This window comes from Pogona vitticeps, chromosome 6 (assembly GCF_051106095.1).
Source record: "Pogona vitticeps strain Pit_001003342236 chromosome 6, PviZW2.1, whole genome shotgun sequence".
Taxonomy (NCBI): domain Eukaryota; kingdom Metazoa; phylum Chordata; class Lepidosauria; order Squamata; family Agamidae; genus Pogona; species Pogona vitticeps.
In genome coordinates, this window is record NC_135788.1 from 69,043,006 (window position 1) to 69,068,671 (window position 25,666).

The following is a 25,666-nucleotide window of genomic DNA, read 5'->3' on the forward strand; positions in this document are numbered from 1 at the left end:
TGCCTTCTCAAGGGCTAGGTTCAATTGCTTTCCCTCAGCCTTGTTAAAAGGGCGGTTTAATAACATTCCTTATGGAGAAAGGATATGCCCCTGTGGGGAAGAAACAGTTGAGTCTCTGGCACACACCATTCTAGAATGTAGTTTATATAAGTCTGAACGTACCCATTACCTCCACCCAATAATGTCTAAATGCATTAGTATACCTCCCGCAGACTACCTTAAGTTTCTGCTGTCTGGAGAGAACCAATTAATATCACAGTCAGTGGCTAAGTTTTTATTCTCAGTTTTAAGAATCCGTAAAGTGTTGTGTTTAGATGTATGATTCAAGTTTTTATTCCTGCTATCTTTTGATATCTAACTTGTTTTGTATATTTTATGTAATGTTTTTATCCTTGTATTTTTGGGTCTTTGACCGTACAATAAATTCAAGTTCAGTTCAAGTTCAGAAGATGCCGGCCACAGAGACTGGCGAAAAGTTAGGAAGAACAACCTTCAGAACACGGCCGAAGAGCCTGAAAAACCCAGAACAACCATTAGATCCCGGTCGTGAAAGCCTTCGCGAATATATAGTCATTTCAAGTCACACAAATTACAGATAACATGTAACGCTGCAAATAAAACTCCAACAAATCAGCCTGGATCCCTCCCCCATCCACACTTTTTCCCTTTATTGATGGGGCTTCTGCTTTTTTGGACACAAATGCATTTGCATTGGTATACGCAGTGTGATCACTTGAAGTGATGTACTGTAGAGGGATTTGTAGCCATTGTACCTGAAGCCATTCCAGTTGGCTACAGCAGCAGTGAACGAGGCAGGGCAGAAGGGAAATTGGCTGTTATCTGAATCCTCTCCTTCCCAAACCTGATGTCTCTATCAGCTTTCAACTTCCCTTCCCTTCTAATTTTTTCTTTCTCTCTCTCTAGGCTAGCTAGCCCAGACTCAGACAGGGGGAAAAAAAGATGGAGAACTTGACAAAGGGAGAGGAAGTTTTTTTTTTTTTTAATTATTTTATTTAATAACATAAAACATATATGTACAAACCTGAAAAAAAAACCAACAAAACATCAACAATAACTATTAAAAGTGTCCTCCTCCCAATGCATTCTCCCTTTATGGAGCCTTATTCCTTTCCAAAATTCTGTTGACATTTCCTCTTTATTAATATAAAATCTATACTTTCTTCCCAAAAATATGTAAAGCATTTTTTATTTAGCAACCCCTACTTTACTTTCATGTTACATGTTAATTTATCATTAATAGCTACATTACAAACCCGTTTATACCATTCATTTAATGAAAAATCATACTTTATTTTCCATTTGTTTCTACCATTGATATTGCTGCTGTTATTAAATTTGGAATTAATTCTTTAGTTCACCAATTACATTACTCGTTATCAAATATTGATAAACACACTGTTTTAGGGCATGCCTCTAAATTTAACTTAGTTATTTCATTTATTTCTTTAAAAACCCATTGCCAAAATTTCAATATATTCTTTCATTTCCACCACATGTAAATATAAGTACTTATTTTCTGACATTCTCTCCAATACAACATAGAATAATTCTTACATATTTGATTTGATTTAATCTCACCAGAGTGAAATGCTATATCAAATCTGATTATTAATATTTTTCCTTTATCCATCCGTTCATTCTTGTATCCCCTATTTTCTCCCAACCTCTGGTACTTTATTATTATCCCAGATCATATTCCCATGATGTTTTAAGTGAATCTTGTTGATTGTTAGCTTCCAATAATATTTTATAAGTTTTACTTACTATTTCTTTCAGTTTTTTATATTTATCTGCACTTTCCTTTTGTAATACAATTTCTTCAAATTTCTTGTACTCCTTACATTTACCATTTTTTCTTACCCAATCTTTCATCCACTGGTCTAATTTGTTAAGATTAAACTAAAATATTCTCTTCATTCCTGTTTGCTCTTTATTCCCCAATTTTTCTAGCCAATTTTCATCCTAATAACTTTTTTTTTCGCTTATTAAATTCTCCATATTTTATTTAAAATTTTCTGGAAGTTTCTAACACTCAATATAATGGAGAAATTCTTGGTATAAATATTTTTCTACACCTATTCCAAATTAAAAGCATGTTTTTAAGAAAGGGATTTTCAATATTTTTGTCACACTCTTATTAAATTGTATTAAAAGAATGTTCATAGAGCACAGATATCATTCTTGTGATTCCATGTCTAATCATTTCAATTTATGAGACTGCAAAATAATAGCCAATGTATGTCTGAACTGATTGATAACATAAGAGGAGAATGTTTTAAAGTAGCTTTGCTCTAATTGTGCTTCCTGCACATCTGGAGGGTCAGAGCAGAGTTAACTTAAAACTTCTTCCCATCTCTCTGCTCCCTTTTTCTCTCTTAACAAATTGAAAACAAGGCTGTAGTGAAAATTTCCCTGTGTCTCTCTACTTTCCTTGCTTCTCTTTCTCTCTTTGGTCACCTAGCTGTCGTAGCACTAGGAAAGCAAATCTTTGAAAGGGAGGGAGGGAGGGAAGGAAGAGGGAAAACAAACAGATCCAAGCTCCACATGTCGTGAGGAGAGGATTGAAATGGTTATTAAGATGCAAACAAGGCTGATTTCCTCTTCTCTCTCTGCTGATTCCTTTGCGATTGGGTGAAGTGAACTAACCTGGGGAAACTGACTTCCTGCATAAATCTTCACAGTGGATTTATCTGCATTTTTCTTGCTGTGAAGTCACACCTTAAGTCTATTCAGAAGTCAGTCTCATTGAGTTGAATGAGTCTTACTTCCTGGACAAATGGATATAGGATGGCAACTTCAGCATATATTACATAGACTGAGAGCAAGTACTGTCCTTGCACAGAAGAACTGGATTAAATTGTATGCCTAATACTGCTGTAACCACTTTACTTATGGTCTGTAATATGTTTTTTGTCTTTTACTCTTTTAAAAAATATGGATTTCTGACTACAAACATTGGGTAGGGCAAATTCCTCTGGCTTGTAGTATTAACAAAGCAGAACATTTTACTCAATGTAAACTTTTAGAAATGTGAAGCATCTCCCCTTTCTTCTTATTATACCTAGAAGTAGGCTCCCATTATTAGACTGTGTTTTGAATTTCACCAGATACGAACATGCCAGTCTCCCAAGCAGTAAGAAGTACAGAGGATTGCAGTACCTGCCTTGCAAATGTATCTCTGTGAAATACAGATCTGATATTTTTACTTCAAACCCCAAAGTTTGAGACTGCTTGAATGCAAGAACATGAATTTGTTCATTGACTTTTTTAAAAAAATCAGAGTTATAACTTCGCCAAAGAATAAAAATGGGTTGCTTTATTATTTCTTGACATTTAGAAGAATCCCTGTGAAGAAAATAACACAACACAATATTCTGTGCCCTTAGCACATAGTTTATAATTATTCTTGTTATTGTTAGAGGAACAATATGTATCTCTGGAATCTGTTTTCTCCTCATCATGTTCTGTAAAGTAGCATTTGCAAAAGTTACATATCATTGGTGAAAAGGTGCATACATAAGCCAAAAAACAAGGTGGTGGGAATGCAGCCTGTGTTAAGGCCTTATCCAGATGGAGCATTTGTTCTATATTTTGCATCTTGTTAATCAATAATGTTATCAATCTTTTTTTCCCCATCATCCATGTGAGGCAATCTTCTTCTTGGTTCAATCAGCAACAAACCTTTGAGTTTCTGTGTTATTTTAACCTCCTCTTGAAGTATGGTTTTATTTAGCTTGGGGTTTTTCAGGAGCAGAACTCCCAGGTCACAGCTTCCAGTCATAAGCTTTCAGCTGTTTTCTAGTAACGCAAGAAAAAGTAGCTCCAGGGGACAGGATAGAAAGGAGAAGTTGGATTTATTTTTAAAAAGAGATGTGTTTTTTTTAAAAGAAGGGATACTGGATAGTAATGCCACATTTCAATGTAAATTTCTAGCCCCTCAAAGTATGAACATTGATTGCTACCTTAAGTATTGTGGTACCAGTTGGGTGGTAGCCCAGATATTATGGCAGGGGGGGCACCTGGCCGTATTTTGAGCAGCTGAGAGAAAGAGCAGTCTATCAGGCATCTCTACAAAAGGTGGCAGTCCAAAAATTATAACTTTAAATTTGGGGTTTAGATCAGCACCAAATTTGGCGTGGTCAGAGCAGACAGTCGGCTCCTGTTCTACCCCAAATTTTCAGAGGTTTTGACAAATGGTTATAAAGTTACGATTTCTTTTTTTAAAAAAAACACTTATGTATCTCTGTGAAGAAGCATGTGTTCTGCTATGGCAGATCAGGAGCTGCTGAAAAACATTTCGAACTATTAGTTTTCTTTTCTTAAGAGATTAAGAGTTGTCCTTGCCTCTTTTGTTCATTTTGAGTGAATGACATCTCTAAGGTGCTAATATATTGAACCTCAGCAATGGCACTTTTAATAAGGAAAAGCAGTGGCTTTTTATAACACTAAGTATGTGTACTGGAAATATTCCAGAAGAATTTCCACTCCCTTGTAGTCTGCCATGAGATTTACAAGGGATCCCAGTAACCTCCCTGCTCCCCTGAGAAATGCTTTGTGTTTGGGTGAGAAGTTGTTAACTGATGGAAGAAAGGAGTCAGGTTCTAGGCATTTCCCTTGCTTGGTGTGTCTTTGTGAATGATAGTGAGCATAAGAGGGGATCCTGTAGATTAGAGGTTCCCAACTTTGGGTCCTTAGATGTTCCTGGACTACAACTCTCAGAAATCGTGGCCAACACAGCTAGTGGTGAAGGCTTCTGTGAGTTTTAGTACAGGGACATCTGGGGAATCAAGTTTGGGAAGCACTGTTGTAGACCATTTTGACTGCTTACATTGGTGCCATCAACATTCAGGCTGACCTTTGCTGTGTAAAGCTCGACATCCTTTTTCTTGCTGACAGCATGGGCACAATATTGCACACCAATGTTGGGCCATTTTCCAGGATTTTGAATCATGGATACAGAAGCAAAATATCACATACATAAACTGGAGGTTTTTTTTTAAAGATTGAATATTATCATACATGAGTTCCCCAATACGTGGAGATGAAATATCAATTAGATGAAGAAAATTAATCTAGAATACTTTAAAATAATAATATAATACCTAATCTGTATACCTGAAGGAAATTAGACATATTTTTGCTCATGATTCCTGCAGCTTGACCTCACTTTGTCCTGCATTTTTTTCCTGCAAATCAAATAGCATGTCATATGTGAAGAATTCCAGTCATATACTCATGGATCTGTAGGGTTTTCTGCCATCAGTAGAGTCTGACAGCAAGGAATGACAATGATCACAGAATAATATCAGAAATTTCTACACGTGATATGTCATTGCTTATATGCGCCAACAATTCATAGGGCAATTTTTACATGGTCTCCTCATTTAGCCTGACAGCAACCCTGCAAAGTAGATTTGGATAAAAGATACTGATTGGCCAACGGAAACCAGGTAAGCTTGTGACCAAGCAGGAATCTGAACTTGAGTTTTCCTATTCTAAATCGAGCACTTATGATGTTTGCACTATACTGACTCCCTCATATTGCTGTCAACTATACAAACAGTTCCAGAGATGAGACATATTGGTAACCAAAAAAGGGGGGCAACTGTTAATACTCCTGATTTGCATAATGTGTAAATAGGCTGCCCATATTTGGAGCCCCAAAATATGGTAACTCTGTATTAGAATAGTCCTCCCTGCATTATACATTAACAAAAGGGGAATCTTGGAAGAAGCAAAACCCTATCCAGGCTTCTTTTCCTGTTTTTATTTTATCTCCAAGTGTCCTAAGTCAGTATGTCAGGGATTTTTATTAAAATAACTAGGTGCATTTAACATGTAGGAGCCAAAAACACATTTTGGACTGTCCAAACATTAAGGATCTCTTCTTGCTATTATTATTAATTTTCTGCACTGAACTTTTATGGAGAGAAATATAGGTGTGTTTGTAGTCAGTTTGTGAGTTTTTGCAAAGTCGAAAGCATGCAAATGCGAGTAGATAAATAGGTACCACCTCGGTGGGAAGGTAAAACAGCGTTCCCTAGTCATGCTGGCCATGTGGCAATGGAAACTGTCTTTGGACAAGCGCTGGCTCTACGGCTTGAAAATGGGATGAGCACCGCCCCCTAGAGTTGGACACGACCGGACTAAAAATGTCAAGGGGAACCTTTACCTTTACCTATCTAGCAACTTAGCTCATGAGAAGATAACATCTGTGATTGCATTTAAACTGGAAGTTATAGCTGGTTTGATAGAGCTTTTCTTGGTCCTGGCACAAATCTGAAGGTTGTATATAAAATCCACATCATTGCTAATGGGAACACAAAGAATTTAGGCAGGCTATTGGCAATTGATTGGCCTTACTCTCAAAATAATAATCATAATGAACTGTGAGGATTTGTTCTGATCTGAACTCACTGTTCCTCTTATAGGATTGGTCAACTTATACAATATATACCTAGGGGTGGTCCAAAATACATAATAGAAAATTGGATACTGAAATTTCCAATTCAGATTTTTCTGACTTTGTCTTGTTTCTTTATTTTGCCACCTGAAAGTGGAAATTATGTGGACCCACTGCTGCCACCACACAGCTTGGCTGGCTGGCTGACCACATGGGAAAAGGCATCTTGCTAGCCTTCCTCCTCTTGGCATCTGCAGTTGCAGTCACTTTCTTTGTTTCGCTAAACTACTATGCATTGGAAAATAGGCGACCAATTTGGCTCTTTCCACAAAATTGTATTGGCTGTGACAAAGATGTAGTGTCAGTCACTAGGAACTGCCAATTTGGATATTCCCATGGCTTCTTTTAATCTGAAAAGCATTTCACAGTTGCATTTTGTGAGCAAAAAATCTGGCAGATTGCTTTTGGGGAGATAACAGCCACTGAAAAGCCCACAACCCTGCTCATTGAAACCCTGCACCCACCCAAATGTCCGAGTTAGCTGACTACCTCAGATCCAGGAGAAACCGTACAGCATAATTGGAATCCCTTGAATTTCTTTCTAATACACTTGATAAATTAATTCTCTTTGGTACTTGGAGAAGGCCCAGAGCAGAGCTTGGGGATGTTACATTTTTGATAACTTTCACTAGCCATGTTTTTAGGGGATTCAATTGTGAGTTGTAGTCCACCAAAAGAGAGAGAGAGAGAGAGAGTAGTGTTTCCAAACTGGTTGAGTATTTATATATAAAAGTAGTTGATCTGTTCCCGTACTATCATTTTGGACTGTGGCTGTATGAAGGAATCACATGACTGAATGCCTTCCCATCTACAGTGGGGTCTCTACTTAAGAACTTAATCCGTATTGGAAGGTGGTTCTCAAGTGGAAAAGTTCTTATGTAGAATCTGCATTTCCCATAGGAATGCATTGAAAACCATTTAATCTGTATCTGCTCTTTTCCGTCCATAGAAACTAATGGGAAGCTGCTATTCCGCCTTCTGCCACTAGAGGGGGATATTTTTTCTTTTTTTCTTAGGTCAGGGAACAGTGTTAAAAGCACTTCTGACGAAGCTAATTTTGAAGCAATGGACTGAAAACCAATTAATCTGTTCTGGCTGTTTTTTGTTATGAAGAGGTGCGTTCATACATTGAAGCATTAGTTCCCATAGGAACTAATGCAAAGCTGCTTAATACATACGCTACCACTAGGGGGAGAACTTTTTTTAACCTAAGATGACCTAAGGTTAAAAAAAGAGCAGGAAAGTTTTTTTTCCTGTTCTTATCTTGGATTTTTGTTCTCAAGTAGAAGCAAAATTTAGCAAATGGAGCTGTTCTTAAGTGGAATTGTTCTTAAGTAGGGACGTTCTTAAGTAGAGACCCCACTGTAGTTCTGTTTATGGAAGCAACTTTCTGTATGGGAAATGCATTAAAGCACTGATTCCTGCATGCACCTCCCACATAGAAAGTTCCACAGAGAGAGCTGCAGTACATACCAAGGAGCAGGATTCTGTGCTCTTGAGACTGTCTTCCCATGTTTATGTGCAGATTTTCTAAGTTTGGATACATTTTTTTAATGGGGCAACATTTAAATATATAATTTCCCTTTCAGGGCTGACTAAGGCATCTTTGCATCTGATGCCAAATAGCAAATGGTACCAAGTTAAGCAAAATAATACCCAAAGCCAGCTGAGTTATTTTATACATGAGGTGAAAGATCCTACACCTCTCCCTATCACAGGCAGTCAAAAATGCAAGAAGAAGAAATAAATGGATTAACCTTTCTTGTTCTTTCATGGCACACCAAATATTCTGTCTGAAGAAGCTGCTTCACCCCTGCCTAACAGCATGGCCAGTCCTGCCTGTCCCCTGCTATCTAAGATACTTCAGTCTGAGAACAGTTGCATCATTTGATTTGCTATGTGTACAGCTGGGTCTAAGCCAAAGCCAAAGTGGTGTCAATAGTGGACAAATTACTTTTCTCATATTACCTTTATATTCATGGGTAGCACAATCCGTTATAGGCATAGACATTGTGTGATTTTTACATGTGATAAAGTGGAGTAAGCTTTTTATTACTTTTTGCCAGGAAAATATTTTTATACTATTTTCTATACAATTTTTTTTTGGAAACTCTTCTATTTTTATTTGTAAAGATTTGGATAGGATTTCCTCAGAATAGCCAGTGACTTTCTGACCCTAAATTCTCGTGCACTCAAATGTCAGTGTTCCTTTGTCTGTCTATTTCCATGTTTCTGCCTCCTCCTCCCTTTTGAAAAAGTTCATAGTAGAGAATAAGCATTGTGTTTATATTGTGAGAAATGGATGGACAGAGAGGGCTTTCTGAATTTAGTGCTTTACCTTATGAAAAGGGGATTTTTTTTACATCTGTGGCCTTTTTAGTAGCATCAGTAATCACTGCTAGAATCAGAAGGAAGTATGTGAGATGCAAGTAGGATGTGCCTAGAGTGATATAGGGCCAGCACAGGATATTCTGCTGACTGAGGTAAAGGACAAGATAATTCCCCATCACCATTGTTGCACATACACAAGCCAGTTTGACTGGCAGTTGAACACTACTAGTGACAGGATAGCATCCTGTACCACATCTAAGAGCCACAGCCTAGCTTGGTAGAAAAAAAGGGTGACTGCATGGGCTACACAGTTCTATCTTTCAACATCTTACCACTTTTTTGTATCTCTTAGCCTTTGCCCCGTGAGGCACCTGGTTCATTCTGCCAGTTCTGAACTATAGTAGTCTAGTAGGGATATTGTATCATTTATTACAGTAGTACCAGAAAAGAAAAACAGACAGTGGCTGAAATCCTATTGCACACTTACACAAAACGTGTAGTTTATAGAGGTGAATTGCCTCAAGTTAAGCAATCTCCACAGATATTATCTGTTTCACAGTGAGTTGTGTGAGTCAGTGTGCAAAAGATAATGTCTGCAAAGATTTCTTAAGGTGACTCAATTTGCCTCTCAATTTACAGTATATCAAGCATGCACATCAGGATTTTGATCAGTACTTCTTAACAGTTAATGAAATGGTAGCATCTGTTGACATAAAATGTGGTGAGTAATGGCCCATAGAAGTGTATTGGAAACAAAATATGGAGGATAATGATACAAGTCTCCCAAAGCTGTCCATTTCTGATCTTAAAAGCCAAAGTTTTTCTTCTTCCACAGTTATCTAATGTAACATTCAAAGCTTAGAGACATTACTTTGGGGGACCACAACCTCCAGATTCTCCTCATTGGCATGACTAGTGATTGTGTTGGCTGTGGCAATTCTGGGAAGTGTAGTCCAACCCTGGCAACATCATGAGATCAATGAGCAAGGCATGTTCTAAATAAGTAGGTATTGAGAACAAAGATTTCAAAAGGAGTGTAAGTATTATATTTAGAAAGAAGACTAACTATTGGTAAACCTCCCCTAGAATTATTGATTGGTTACAGATAGCATTGAGTCTGGTGTAGTTTTGTCAAGAAGGAAGGGAAAAATTAATCAAATCGAAGTAAGCTTGGCTTGAGAGTTGCTTTTCTTTGATATCATACAGGGATATAAGTCTATTATTCTGGATGTTGTCATATTTGTGAGAACGGACACCAGAGTCCTCAATAAGGCCTACTTCACCGCTTTCCAACACATGCACATTCAATATGAAACAGCATACATGTATGGCTCACACATTTACAAATACAACAAAACAGTCTGGTGGCACCTTAAAGATTATGATGTTTTATTTGGCATAAGGATGTGTGGACTGTAGTCCCCTTCATATTTGTTTGCAAATATGCATCACATTCACAGTTAGATATATAGAAAACATCTCTTGAGGAGACACCTAAGAAGTGAAAGGTGTAAAGAGGCCTTCAAGAAAGTGGAAAAATCTGTAATCCATGGCCACTTTTCAAGTGTCTTTTTTTAATTGGATGAGAAGATTATGTATGTGTTGCACTATTCCATAAGAAAAAGACTGTTCTAATTCATTGCTAAAACAAGGAGGAGGATGAGTAAAATATACTGGGGTTCGTTTGAATTTTGGATATAAAATATGAAAGACTTATGAGCATGCAATGCTGATTACTGTCAACTGTTCTGAGAATAATTTTAAAGGAATGTATTTATTGTAATTTTTATTGGGGAAAAAGAGATGTGCAGTCTCTAAATGTATCAACTATTTTTCCAGCTTTTCAGTTTTTCTGTAAATGAGTCCCTGTATGTTCATCTTAGCACCAAATAAAAGCAATGAGATCTCTACTTGGCATGAATTCCAGTCCTGTGCAATGTGACTCAGCTCATCTAAGGAAGAAAAAGAGCTGGTTGAAAGAGTTTATACCGTACTATTAATGTCACAAGTGGAGTGTGTAAGGGGTCCAGTACAGTGGGGAGAATTTCACCAATTTCATTTGGCGTTGTGTCCCCTTCCTGTACAACTTGGTAGTATCAGAGGTCTGAGATTAATAATAATAATAATAATAATAATAATAATAATAATAATAATAATAATAATAATAATAATAATAATAATAATAATAATAATTTATTGTCATTGTAGGTATATACACAGTATACCCATACAACGAAATTCACAGACACCCAGAGACCAGACACATGCACACACATAAAATTCCCCAAACACTCCCCACCCACTAAAAGTCCCCCACTAAAAATATAAACATCTACACCGCAGGCCAAGTAATACAATCCAGCTAATTATTCACTACTGGTGGTCTTTAAGCTCATTATTAATTGCAATTATAGCTCTGGGATAAAAGCTATTCAGAAAACGTGTGGTCCGAGTCTTAATTTTTCTATATCTTCTGCCAGATGGTAACAGTTCAAAAAAGTTATAAGCAGGATGGGAAGAGTCTCTCAGGATGCTGTGTGACTTCCTCAGACAGTAGAGCTTTTTTGTCCACTACAGAGCTACTCCCAAACCATGCCAGAATGCCATAGGTTAGGACACTCTCAATGGTGCTACGATAGTATGACAAAAGTAAATGCTGAGATAAATTTAACTTGCCGAGCATTCTCAGGAAATACAGCCTCTTCTGTGCCTTCTTCATTAGCATGTTGGCATTTATAGTCCATGAGAGGTCCTCTGAGATGTAAATACCCAGAAATTTAAAACTACCAACTCTCTCCACTTCCTCACCGTTTATGTACAGTGGTAAAGGTACATTTCTCTTCCTCCTAAAATCAGATTGTATGGAGGAGTACATGTTCAAAATCTTCTCAGGCAAACTGCTTCCTGAGTGTTATCCTTGAAGTACTTTGCTCTCCCATTTTACTTAAAAAATGAGTTGGTTTGTATATTAGGGTACTTGTATTCCTCCCATATCTGGAGATTAATAACATTCCGTTTAATTAGGCAGAATAAAACAAAGAGAAGATAACAACCATAGTCAAAGAGACCAGAACCAAGCTATAGTGACTAGGTCTCAAAAGCTTAAGTAAAAAGTCAGATTTTCTCTTGCCACTGAACTGAGACCAATGGCAGTTATACCCAGCCTTCCAAGTCCACAGCCGATTGCCACAAGAGAGGAAGCTTTCTCTCATGTCCCCACCTTATCTGTTGTTACCAGTGGGGGAACTCTGAGAAAGAGATCTTTGAGAGATCTCAGCAGTCAGGGAGGTGTATACACAGATATATGTTCCCTTATATGTCAAGATTCTAAGCCATTAAGAGTTTGAAATTCCATAACCAGCACCTTGAACTTTTGCAGCACAAGCTAACTGTGGACTAGATCCAGGGCCAGATGTTCAGGGATTTTTTTAAAAAAGAAGTTGGATTTACCTACATTTTCTGAAGATAGATGGCTCTGCCCCACTTGCCTTCTCTAAGCAAGTTTAATTAGTGTAGCACAAGTGATCACAACACCAAGTACTTGTTCCACCTACTATTGCCCAGAATTCCCTGGTTTTCCCATAGGGTTTGTGTAACTTGCCGCAGCATAATGTGACTTACTGACAAGGTGCCAATGTGCATTTTCCTTGTATGCCTGGTCACACACCTGTTTGTGCAACTGAGATGAGCCCCAAATACTGCATTAATTAACCACAATTAGCCATAGCAACCCTTACAGGAACTTTACATGAACACCAACAAGAATACCATTGTAGAAGAGCTGCTGGAGAGCTCAGTGGTTTAGGTATCCGGCTATGGAGCCAGAGGTTGGGAGTTCAATTCCCCACTGTGCCTCCTTGGCAAGGGCTGGACTCAGTGATCCACAGGATCCCTTCCAGCTCTGCAGTTCTAAGATGATTATTAAGAATATCATTGTTTCTTTTTAAAATAACCACATATCCGCAGGGTAACAATGAGTGCATTGTGACCACATTTGGCTTGGCTCTTAAGTGGCAACAATCTGTGAATTAACTGAACATAAACATGGTTGCAAACCATGGTTTAGCATTATAGGAACACAGAAAGGTGTCTGATACTGACCCAAACCATTTGGAGTTTCTACCTCTGCTTTGTCTACACTGACAGGCAACAGCTCTCTAGGGGTTTGTACAAGGGCCCTTCCCCAACCCACCTCCAGATATGAAATCAAATCCAGTCTAGTTAGTTTCTGTATGAAGAAAAAAAAAGAATACTGATAGAAGCATGTTATGTTTATATGGAGTTAAAAAAAATCTTACTGATATTCATTATTCTAAAAAATTATTTTTAAAGGTTCGAAGCAACTTATGAAAGATATACCAGTACGAGATTCCACGGATCGTCTTACTTTGCCAGGTTAGTAAGTTCTAATATGTTGTAATGGATATTTAGACATAATATCAAAATTATGCCCCATAATGTCTCTCTAATGTCCCATTGTGACCATTTCGTTTCGTTTCATTTCATTATGTATGTTTTACCTTTCTCTCAAAGAAGACCCAAGGCAACTTATGGACAATATAAACAGGTGAAAATACAAGTTATTACGACATTAAAAAGCAATCAAATTGGTATTACATTTAAACAATTTAAATGACTGAAAAAAAATTAACTCCATTTCACCCGCTTTTGTGAACCAACTTATCAAAGCCACAGTTACTGTTTGATGATGACACTCTCTCCAGCTCTGCCAAGTGGCATGTTTCATTTCTTTTCATCCATGTTTTCCATTGTCTTCATGAATCTGTAACCTGATCCATGTTAAGATAAACCTCTGTGATTACTGTTGCTACAGAAAATATCGAGTTTCATAACAATGGTGATTAGGAAAGGTGCTGGTATATTGCATAGAATAGGAAAGGGGTCATTTTATCTACAGTTTGTTCTTAAGAAACAGCACACTAAGACATCTTCATCTGCTTTTTTTGTTATGCTGAACAAGCCAGAAACTCCTCACTTTTTTGGTTAATGAATTTCCTATGCTTTTTAATATCTGCCTGATAGTGAGTAAGAAGCAGGCTAGTAAAAATACTAAGCAACCTTAATCTTGCTTTCTAAATCTTAAGCATGCATTAGTTGTGCAAATGGTATAGAAACCAATAGAATGTAACAGCAGCAACTAACAGAAGACCCATTGCATTAAATGATGCTAGTGATCTTACACCTAATTCACTCAAAAGCAGCTTTTTCTGCTAGAGTGCTAAAAGTATTCTGGGAAAACAAATCTGAGGGTGATGATCAGAATGAGTTAAATGCTTGTGACCGAAGCTTGAGAGGAGGACATGGGTTAACCTACAGTGCACTTCACTCCTCAAAATCCTACTGCCATTCTCGTACCATCCCAGTTGCCTATCGGGTTTCCCACATGGACATTACAATATTATTAGGCATATATTTTCAGAGTGTATGTATATTGTGTTCATTTTTTTCCTCTAATACCACTTTGTATTTTGTTTTCTCTGTTGGCTCAAGTATGTTTGTATGCTTTTTTAAATGTAAACTTTTGTAGTCATGCACTACAAAAGTAGTGCATGACTACATTTTTCATTGTTTTGTACATTTTTCATTGTTTTGTACATTTTTAACTCTCCAAAAGACATCACGATCATTAGAAGCAGCTCTTTATCCTTTGTCATAACTTTGTAATGGCTACATTCTGTATTACAGCCGTGATGGCAAACAGTTACATTAGCTAAAGTCACATCAGGTTTGGTAGATGATTTTTCCAGAAAACCCAGCAAGCAAACCATAATGATCTTTGGATATATTTTCCTTTAATGCTTCAAGTCTTCACACTAGTTTCACCAGATACCTGTGGAAGGTGGCTGGAAATAAACATTTTAAAACTCCAGCACCCAAAGTGATGTTTATGAAGATCATTCTTACACCTTTTGTCCGATGCCTTTCTTACATTAAGGTACTGTATCATCAATAGCATATTAGCCTTCCGCCTTCCTGTAGCTACATTCCCTAGTATATCTTGTAGTAGTAGAGGTAGATAATTTCTGCTTCAATTTGTTCAATGTTGTCATTATTTTTTTTAAGAAAACATACATTCCTTTTGAAAGCTGACAGCCTTTTTTCTATGACATTCTAATTTTCAGAAAACTAAAAGATTATCCTTCAGAAAAGAGCATAACCCCATCAGTGTGCCAGCCTACTTGGTTGAAGGCATTTTAAAGAAAAGCGTGCACTTTCCCACTGAAAATATTCAGGTTAGTAGTACCAACGTAGCTATTAAGACTCATTTACATTACATGATTATGTGCCTATGTCTATGCTGAAACAGAAGGGCTCAAAACTCCTCCAAATTGTCCTTGTTCTGTGTTTGGAGTCTGACATACTTTTTAATAAGTTGTTGCTTCAGACGAGGACATGTTTAAGTAGATTTCCATTTCTCCCAGAGAGGTGTAGTGGATAGACTGGGACTCAGGAGACCTAGCTTCAGATCCATGCTTGGCCGTGGGTTGGGGTGCAGGGTGGAACTAGTTATCTTGATTTCCTTGAAAAGCCTTATTAGGTTCACTATACAGTACATTGATTCTGACTTGACAGCACATAATAACAAATAGCACTATGCCTTATACCGTATAGCACAAAAACACAGTGTTGAAAAATACGCTTGCTAACTTTTCAGTATTTAAGCAGCAGTGATTTTAAGCAATCATTTGTTAATATGTATCTTTTCCCCTTAGATTATGTGAATTCAAAAACCAGCAACAATGAACATCCATCTTAAGGAATCAGCAGCAACAGTGTACATATAGCAGACTATCCTGGATAAAAAAGTTTTCTTAAATAGTCAAATACATTTGTCTTTGTTTTAAACAATGTCCAAGAATGATTTATTTATTTATTTTATGTAGTTATCTAAAGCAAATTTTGGTATAACTGTACTTCAGCACAGTGCACAATGCTATTTATACAGCCAGCTGTACTGTGTTGCTTTCCTTAATAAAGTTCTGCCACAGAATTGCGTATTTTGGAATTAATACATCTGTGAAAGGAAGGGCTGCTTGCTGTGTCTGTATGACTAGTAATGGCTCCTGTGGCATTCACTTCACTAAAGAATGTTTACAGTACCATTTTTCAACTCTCCAAAAAAGTTAAAAAGAGACGGGCATGTTACATGACGGGATGGCATGAAGTTGGATACTTGCATAGTCATACATAAGCCAGCTCTGATGCTCACCACCAAATGCCTTTCACATAGAGGCCATACACACAGTTTCAGTGTCCGGAAGTTTGTGCACTTAAGCCAATTTGTACATTGCAAATAAGCTGCATTACGTTACACATAACCTGTTACCTGTACAGGTTATCTGTACTGGTTACCTGTATTTTTACATTACAGGTAATCTGTCATTAGAACTGAATCTCTTAGTGTCCAAGAGATGCAATTCTTTCACTCAGTCTTTCATGTCTGAAAAAATAGGTTTTAAGAGATACAATATGCAGATGTTCTGAAGGCAATAAAACAAAGCAAGTTCATGTGCAAATAATGGGAAACGATTGAAGCTCCTATTCACAATTGCCACTGAAAGGAAGTTCTGCTTCTAATGACAGCTAATCTGTAACATATAATTTGGTGTTTAGTGCACTGGGGAAACAGGCCGCTTATGATCAAAGCAAAGGATACTCTGACATTTTTGGCTGGGATTCTGCCTCTGTTGCCTACGTACTTTCTGGTCTCCTTATTAACATAGTACTTTTGTCTCCACCCTTTGTAATGCTTCCTACGTGCTATTTCCCACCATGCAGCTTCTCGGCTTCATGTTTCCCTTTCCATACTTCTTTCTTCTCTTGTTACCTATCTAGCTGCAGAGAGGTAAAACATCATGGCATATGTATCAAGAACTGACTGTAGATGATATGGTTACAGGTTACCTCATAGTCTGCTTTGCTCACCCCATGACTGGCCCTCCAAACATGTGTCATCTTGCTTACTCTGCACATGGGATGCTGTGTTCCTTCATGCTTCTGGTGTACTCTTGGCCACTTGCATGTGGGGAGTGCATTAAGACTATGTTGGAACAAGTGTTAGCCTTCTACCAACTTATGCATGTGGGTGACCTGTGTTTGTTCTGTCCTCTACATGGCAGTTCCCCTCCCCCACTGTGGGCCGTCTCTTGGCCCCTCCATCATCCCTATCTGCACTGTTATTGCAAGTAGCAGTGAGCACCACCACTACTATTGTCAAACACCACAAGAGACTTATGCTCTATATGCTCTGTGGCTGGGGGGTACCCTTCTCTCCCAGCCTTATTGTGGCTCCTTCTTTCCTGTGTGGCTGAGTGGTGCCTTTTCCTAGATATCCCATCTCTGCTTTCCCTTTACATTTTGACAAATGTGAGGTTTTTGGCCTAAGATTTTTATTTTTCTACTCAAGGATTGAGGGGAATCATGCTTGAGGATTTGTGTGTTGACTGCCACTTTCTTTACGATGATGTTCTGTCGGTATTCTTGGGTATCTTTGATGTTTGAAGTTCTACAGGCTGGCATCTCTTTTCTTCTTCTTCTGAGGGTGACCTTCAGAGTTTCTTTCTGATGCTCACCCTGCTTGTGGTTGGGTATTGGTATGGCTTTTAAGGACCTTCCCCTTTCTTAGTCTGTAGTGGTGCCTTTTGATCAGAGTGGAAAGAGTTTGCTTCATATATTAAGCAGCATGTTTGAATTAGCTGACAATGCTAAATTCTGCATGTCTTATGTGACATGATATTGGGTTTGATGGCTGTGACTCCTACATAACTGTCTTTGTGGGGCTGGTGTCTATATCTGATATCCAAGGTGCTTTACCCAGGGAGGATACCCCAAGGATGACTGAGGTTGCTTGAAATTATGTTGATAGCAGTGGGGTTCTTGGGAATGTCACTTTGGGGTTGCCATGGTTGGTAGCCCTTTATGATGCTGGGACAGTGAGATCCTTCTGGGGCTACTTGATGAGGCATCTTTCCTGACTCCTGAGAGTGCTTTGAAGCCCTCAGTCTACCAACTGAAAGATTCCTGCATGCCATGTATGTTTACCTAGGAGTGAGGGCTGTGGTATCCAATAGTTGTAACAGCAAAGGAATTATCTCTCTAGTTGCACAGTGTGTTTTCTGTCAAAGAATAGATGTGTTTTCCCCCATGCATTTCTTTTATTCCTCCTCAGCTGGAGACTGATGCTTGTTTGGGTTCCTTGCAGATGAGAGTAGACAAGAGTGTGTTCCTTGGGTTCCTCTGTGTGTTATGTGTGCATGCACGTATATCTGTGGTGTCAAAGTGCAGTGAAACCAGTGAAGGGTTGGAACTGAAGACCTACTTCAAAGCAGTATCAATGTGAAGTGATTTTCATCATGTCACATGATATACATCTTACTGTGCTTTAAACAGTGTGCATTGAGCACCATTTTGAAGCACGCTGAGGCTTCAGCTGGGCAAAAGAACCCTTCGTTTACCACAGGACTTGCTTGTTCTGCAGGTGGCTGAATGGCAAAAGCTAAGGAGCATGGTGACAGCAAGCAGAAGCAGTGGGGTGGCATTTTCAATGGCCGGGTCAACCTCCATACACTCTCTGGCCATTGCTGTCCAGCTATCTGCTGGACTAGCAAGTTGTGTGGAGGAGAAAGGGTAACCTGCTCCACAGGTGGTGAAAACAGAGCCTTTGAAGTTGACCCCCTGGGCAAAACCAATGTTGCTGGGCAACCTAAGCTTGGAGGCTTCCCAGCTACTTTGGCACTGGCCAACTAGCATTGTTTTTGTCTAGGGGTGGGGGGCAGCAGACAGTGGCTTTGCTTTCATTGCACTGAAACAGCCTGTGATATGAGCAGTTTTTGATTTGCTGTGGATTATCTGTGATGTGTAGTTCCAGCCAATGAATGGGCTCCATTGTGTGAGAGCAATGTCCTGACTCCTAGGAATGAAGAGGAACTTTGGGTGTTGTTTGTTCTGGTTCTGATGCTCCTGGGAGATAGTTTTGTGTGGAGGGAGGCTAGTGTGATGAGACTGCTTTATTATTGGTTGAGAAGGTGCATGGTATCTTGTGGGAACAGTGTGCTCGGGTGATGTCAGAAGATGGCTTGTGGAGGGGGGTAAGCATTTTATTTAATTAGTTTGTTAGCAGGAGTGCTTAGCAGCTATTCACATGTATCTGGGGTTTTAGAAGATGTCAGTCTGTCCTAGCATATCAGACAAAACCAAAAGAGAAATTAAAAAAATAAAGAAAACAAAAAGGTTGTGGCACCTTAAAGACTAACTGCTGTATTTTCATGTGAGCTTTCATGGACAAACCCACATCCTCAGACATCATTTATTGATTGATTGATTGATTGATTGACTGACTGACTGACTGACTGACTGATTGATTGATTGATTGATTGTATTTATATCCCGCCCATCTGATCAATTGACCGCTCTAGGCGTTTAACAACACTTAAAATAAAACAATTTAAATATAACATCAATATATAGCATCAATAATCAATTGTTCAAAGAAAAAAGAAAAAAACATTATTTATTGTATTGTATTTATACATAAGAGTTGGACTACATGGCAAATATTTATACATTTATACATGGCCCCAAATCAGAGGTTGTATTTGGGCACAACTTATTGACCTGGCAATATGCCAGTAAGACGGGTCTCTCAGTGACCTCCAACTGCCTTTTCTGTTGGTTGTTGTGAGTTTTTCAGGCTCTTTGGGCATGTTCTGAAGGTTGTTCTTCCTAACGTTTCACCAGTCTCTGTGGCCGGTATCTTCAGCCATTAGATCCCGGCCGTGAAAGCCTTCGCAAATGCCTTTCCTGTTGCTTTATCATAAAATTGTCCTCTTGTAATTGTTGGAAGACACCTTGAGTAGCATATGTGCACTATACAGACATGATAAACAAATGCTCAAATAAATAAAAAACAAAAGAGCAAGGATGTAGCAAATACATTGAACCACATACCAAACATTTCAACTGCTCTGAGATTTTTCACTGCTCCACAAGAGGGAAAAAATAATTTCTTTCTTTCTTCCTTCCTTCCTTTTTTATTTTTTATTTTATTAATTTTTCATAGGGGATAGTACAAAAACAAGGTAAAAAGGGGGAAGGTAAGGGTGGGAAAGGGTAACATTCCAGAGAGTGAAAGTGTTCTTACATCTGCTTATACAGTAGGCATCCTTCAGTCTTGAGAGACTATGGTAATGTGCTCAGAACAGAGGTCTTGGAACAGCATCTAGTGTGGCTGAGGAGGCCAATTTCAGAATAACAATCCCTTCCACACTAAAGACAAATGCAATCTGTCCCCTATCCAGCTCCCTGATTTTGCTGGTTCCCCTCTATTACCATCTCTACACAAGAATTGGCTCAATTCTTGGCTCAACAATCTCTGACACACTCTCTCTAGATGTCAAACTGGATACAGTGGGGTCTTGACTTGCGAACTTAATCTGTATTGGAAGGTGGTTCGCAAGTCAAAACGTTCGTAGGTCAAAATCTGCATTCCCATAGGAATGCATTGAAAACCATTGTAATCCGTATCTGCTCTGTACCGTCCATAGAAAGTAATGGGAAGCTGCTGTTCCACCTTCTGCCACTAGAGGGGGATATTTTGTAATCCCAGGAAGGCGAAACAGGCAGCCCAGCCATTTCCTCTGAGCTCCGGGGGAATGGGCCGGGTGGAGATGGGAGCAGCAGCAGCACACGGTGCCCGGCCATCAAGGCTCCCCGCGGCGCTCCCTCCCCGCCCGGCCTCCGTTTACAGTCCCAGCCCAGGAAGGTAGAACAGGCAGCCGGCCCCCGCGGCGCTCCCTCCCTCCCCGCCCGGCCTCCGTTTACAGCCCCAGCCGGCTTCCCTTCATTCAGGCAGCCATCGCCCACCCAACCGCGCCGCACTCGCCCTCCTCGCTCTCCTTCCCCAGCCCCTGTTCCCATCACCCACCGCCCGTGCCCGCCTTGTTCCCCGGCGTGGAGCCCTCCCAGCGCCAGTGCCATCCCTGCGAACTCGCTCCCACCCTCCCGCGCAGGCTCACCGGGGCACTGGGAGGCTCCTCCGTCCTCGCCGCTGCCTTTTGCCACCGCCGCCGGAGCTCGGCTCAGCGGGGCCCACCCAGGACAGGCAGAGGCCCCGGCTGGGCTGGAATTCTGGCGGCCGGAAAGCCCTGAGGTGCCCCAATCCCGGATCAGGAGCAGCACCGCCGCCTCTCGCCGCGCCGCCGCCACCCGGCTCCAGGTGCTTTCCCGCTTTTTAAAAAACTTTTGGGTTCGTACCTCAATTCTCCGTCCACAAGTCAAAATGGATTTTTGCGGACGGAGAAGTACGTAACTCAAAAAGTTCGTACCTCGGGCCGTTCGTAACTCAAGACCCCACTGTAAATGCATTGGCAATGCAGCTACCATGTTCTCTAGACTCACAAAGAGAATATGGCTAAACAAAAAGCTGACAGCATATACCAAGATCCAGGTCTATAGAGCCTGTGTCCTGAGTACACTCCTGTACTGCAGTGAGTCCTAGACCCTTTGTGCACAGCAGGAGAGGAAGTTGAAAACGTTCCATATGCGTTGTCTCCGACACATTTTTGGCATCACCTGGCAGGACAAAGTTTCAAATAGAGTAGTTCTAGAACAAGATGGAATTGTTAGCATGTATACATTACTGTATACTGTATGATAGGGACATGGTGGCGCTGTGGGTTAAGTCGCACAAGCCTCTGTGCTGCAAGGTCAGAAGACCAGCAGTCGTGAGATTGAATCCATGTGATGGATTCGATCTTACGACTAGGTAAAGGTAATTCAACTTATGACCACTTCGGTGGGAAGGTAAACAGCATTCCGTGTCTAAATCACACTGGCCATGTGACCACGGAAAGATTGTCTTCGGACAAACGCTGGCTCTATGGCTTGAAGAGCGGGATGAGCGCCGCCCCCTAAAGTCGGACACGACTGGACAAAAATTGTCAAGGGGAACCTTTACCTTTACCTAAAGGTAAAGGTTCACCTTGACAACTTGTCCAGTCATATCTGACTCTAGGGGGTGGTGCTCATCTCCATTTCCAAACAACAGAGCTAGTGTTTGTCTAAAGACAATCTTCTGTGGTCATGTGGCCAGCGTGACTAGACATGGAACGCTGTTTACCTTCCCATCGTGGTGGTATGTATTTACCTACTTGCATTTTGCACGCTTTCAAACTGCTAGTTGGCGAGAGCTGGGACAAGCGACGGGAGCTCACTTCGTCGTGTGGATTCAATCTTACGACTGCAGGTCTTCTGACCTTGCAGCACAGAGGCTTCTGCAGTTTAACCCGCAGCACCACCGCGTCCCTCAGAACCTTTACTTTTACCTTTATACATTACTGAAACAGTGACGTCTACCTTGGCTTGAGCATGTTGTGAGAATGACAGACAGTTGGTTTCTAAAAGGTCTCCTGTATGGAGAATTAGTGAGTCCATGCCCTGGCCCATGACTTGTGTTTTCTTCAGGCTGATTTTTAATCCAAAATCTTAGCAGACCTTCCTAAAACAATTCATAAGTTGTTGGAGGTCTTCATCAGAATGGACAACAACAGCTGCATCATCAGCGAAGAGGAGGTTCCTCATGCATTTCAGCTGTATTTTGGTCTTTGATCTCAATCTAGAGAGATTAAAGACCTTTCCATCTGATATAGTCTGGAGATAGACACCTTCTGTTCCGGTTCCAAAAGCGTGCTTCAGCATGACAGCAAAAAAGATCCCAGAGTCGGCGTGAGAACACAGCCCTGTTTCACTCCACTTCGAATGTCAAAGAGATCTGATGTTGAGCCATCAAAAACTACAGTGTCCTTCATTTCCTCATGAGAGGACCTGATGATGTTAAGGAGCCGAGGTGGACATCCAATCTTGAGAAGTATTTTCAAAAGGCCATCTCTGCTAAACAAATCAAAGGCATTTGTAAGATCTATGAAGGCCACAAAGAGTGGCAGTCATTGTTCCCTACATTTCTCCTGCAACTGAGGGAAAAAAGCCACGTTGATGATGGATCTATTAGCTGTGATTCTGGATAGACTCTGTCTGCAACCACTTGGAGTCTCTACACCACAACTCAGGCAAGCAGCTTCCCTACAACGCTGAGAAGAGAGATTCCATGGTAGTTATTGCAGTCGCCCCTGTCAACCTTTGTTCTTATACAATGTGATGATGTTTATCCTTTATGTCCTGTGGTACTCCTGTGGTATTCCACCTTCCCTCCAGCAAAGACAAAAGATTTCATACAGCTCAGTGGTGATGATCTCTTTACAGCATTTCAGCACTTCAACAGGGATGTTATCCTTCCCAGTTGCCTTGCCAGAGGTGAGGGAATCCAAGGCCACTTTTTTTCTGCTAAAGTTGTTTTGCTGTCCAACTCTTCCAAGACAGGCAGGCACTCAATGTTATTTAATGCTTCTTTGGTTACTATGTTCCCCCTTGAATATAGCTCAGAGTAGTGCTACACCCAGCGTTCCATCTGCTGTACTCGGTCCTGGATAATCACGCCTTCAAAAGTCTTCAAAAGAGCAGATTTCTTCTGTATTGGATCTAAAGACTGCTTGATACCATCATACAGTCTCTTGGTGTTACCTGTGTCTGCTGCTGTCTGTATCTGAGAGCAGAGCTGAAGCCAATAATCGTTAGACCAACTCCTGACAGTCTGTTGAACTTTGCTATGAGCAACTTGAAGAACTTGCAAGTTGTACTCACTAGGACAGGCTTTCTTTGGTGCTAGAGCTCTCCTCTTTTCCTCTACGGCAGGCATCAGCTCCTCCAAATGGGCTTCAAATATAGAGTTATATTAAAAAGGGAAATCATACAAAGAGAAAAACAATATTGCAATTTTCCAGAATATCTATAGTTATTAATCTTCCATTTCCTTGGACCTTCTCTTTCTTTTTCTTTTTATCCTTAAACTTACTAATTTTATAAGTCTGATTGTGAAGGAGAACTGGAGAAAGAGAGTGTGCCGTCTCCTCCAGAGGAAAGAAATGTCATGACACAGAAAAGAGGTGAGAAAAAGATAGGAGGGGAGAGAACTAATGAAGAAAGGGTTAAAACAGAGATTTGCTTAGTGGAGGAAGGGAAAGGAAAGGGTGAGGAGTTAGAAATCGCAGTATGGGAAGAGGAGATAAAAGAGACAAGGGGAGAGCGGGATTTTTTGGGTCCCGATAGGAGAGAAGAAAGAGGAGAAAGAAGGCGAGCATGTAAGAGATTTACTAAAAGACTTCCCCAATCTGAAGGTGGGGGGACTCTTGCCTGATCCGGTGAAAGGGAAGGAAGAGGTGACAAACACGGAGACCTCAGAATGGATGGTGGTTGTATTCTTGAGAGGTCGGGGTCGTTGGAAGAAGGTGGTGTGGCATCCTACCCACAACAAACCTGCCACCTGTGCTGTGGCACATTATGTGCAGTCTAGAGCACACCTACTGTATGAGGAAACCGACTGTAGCGTTCACTCTTATTATGCTAAATAAGTCATGTATTATTCATGTTTTATGCTGATGTGGTGGAGACGCACAGCCAAGAGAGAGATTAAAAGGCGGACCCAGAGAGGAGTCAGTCAAGAGTCAGAGTGAGAGTGAGAGTTAGTCAGAGTCAGGGAGTCAGAGAGAAAAGGAACAGATACTGATAGAGCTCAGCTGGTTAAGATAAATAGATAGAGAAGGTGATAAATAATTTTATGGCAAGAAGAAAGTATGTATAGAGAGACCTGTGGATGATTTGCTTGTGTACAATGAACATCTGAAGAACATCTGTGATTATTATTACCTTTGCTACACTTCAATAAATAAGTTCTGTTTGCTTTTACCAGACAAGTGTTTGGACAAAAGTCTTTTATATTGTGGATAGAGGTAATCCACTGGTGGGAAACAAAGACTGGAACCTTTGTGATGGCACAAAAAGTAGGTGCTTCATAGAGGTGAACGTCACACCGACTGACAAGGAGCATTTTGGTCTGGCTCCCCAATATTGAAGGACAGTGTTAATTATGGAGTGTCTCCAGAGTTTAAAGGTCAGTTGCAAGAATTGAACTGTTGTAGTTGATTCACCTGATTCCAAGTTTAATAAAACCGTTAATAATTTGAATGAGCCATCATTTTATTTTCCCGCCCAAGGTTTGGAACTGTCAAGAATTTTCAAAGAACCCAATCACATTGATATTATTCTGCCAAGTTTATATCCACTGCTCTAAATGTTACAACCAATATTTTGTGCCCATTTTATCATATAATCTTTCACCACAAAGTACCCTCTTAGATTTTACATTTCCATCATTTGGCTATCTATACAGAACATCTTATCTATATTTTCTTATTCTGCCAGATTTATATCTACTGCTCCCTATCAATAATCTAAACAATATTTTGTGCCCATTTTATCATGTAATCTTTCATTCCTTCATCTTCCACCTTATCAACCATTTATATTTACAGTGGTGCCTCGTATAACGAGTGCCCCGTTTAACAACAAATCCGCATACCGATGCGGATTTTGCGATCGGAAAAGCAATCGCATACCGATGTTGCCTATGGGGAAAAATCGCTTAGCGATGTTTTCCCCATAGGCACCATTTTCCCCCAGCTGAGCGGCGGGAGCCTCCCAAGGAGCACTCCCGCAGCTCAGCTGGGGGAAAATGCCTGCGGTGGCCTCGGAAGGACCCTTCTGAAGGGTCCTTCAGAGGCCACCTCCGGGATTCCCCTTCCCCGCGGTCGGCTTCCCTGGCCATGGTCGGACTGTCAGGAGTCCGACCATGCCTGGGGTAGTCGGCCGCGGGTGGGATCCAAGCCGCGGGGGTGGTGATGGAAGGCATGGCCGGGCTCTTCGGCAACTGCCGAGGCTCGG

General features: G+C 40.3%; 1 protein-coding gene across 14 annotated transcripts in view; it reads left to right on the forward strand.

The window, feature by feature from the left end:
• Positions 1-25,666, forward strand: part of PDE1C (phosphodiesterase 1C) — a 480,765-nt gene that overhangs the window by 450,070 nt on the left and 5,029 nt on the right. For 7 of the 14 annotated variants that reach the window (XR_013537380.1, XR_013537377.1, XR_013537384.1 and 4 more), the window contains 3 exons: positions 13,148-13,210; positions 14,959-15,069; positions 15,550-15,827. Coding sequence is in view for 7 of the 14 variants with exons in the window: in XM_073003804.2 (XP_072859905.2) it covers positions 13,148-13,210; positions 13,349-13,382; positions 14,959-15,034 (173 nt within the window). In the remaining 7 variants the exon portion in view is untranslated. Of the gene's footprint in view, positions 1-13,147; positions 13,211-13,348; positions 13,383-14,958; positions 15,070-15,549; positions 15,828-25,666 lie in introns of those variants that run through there. The other 7 variants (XM_073003805.2, XM_073003806.2, XM_073003808.2 and 4 more) reach the window with 2 other exon arrangements.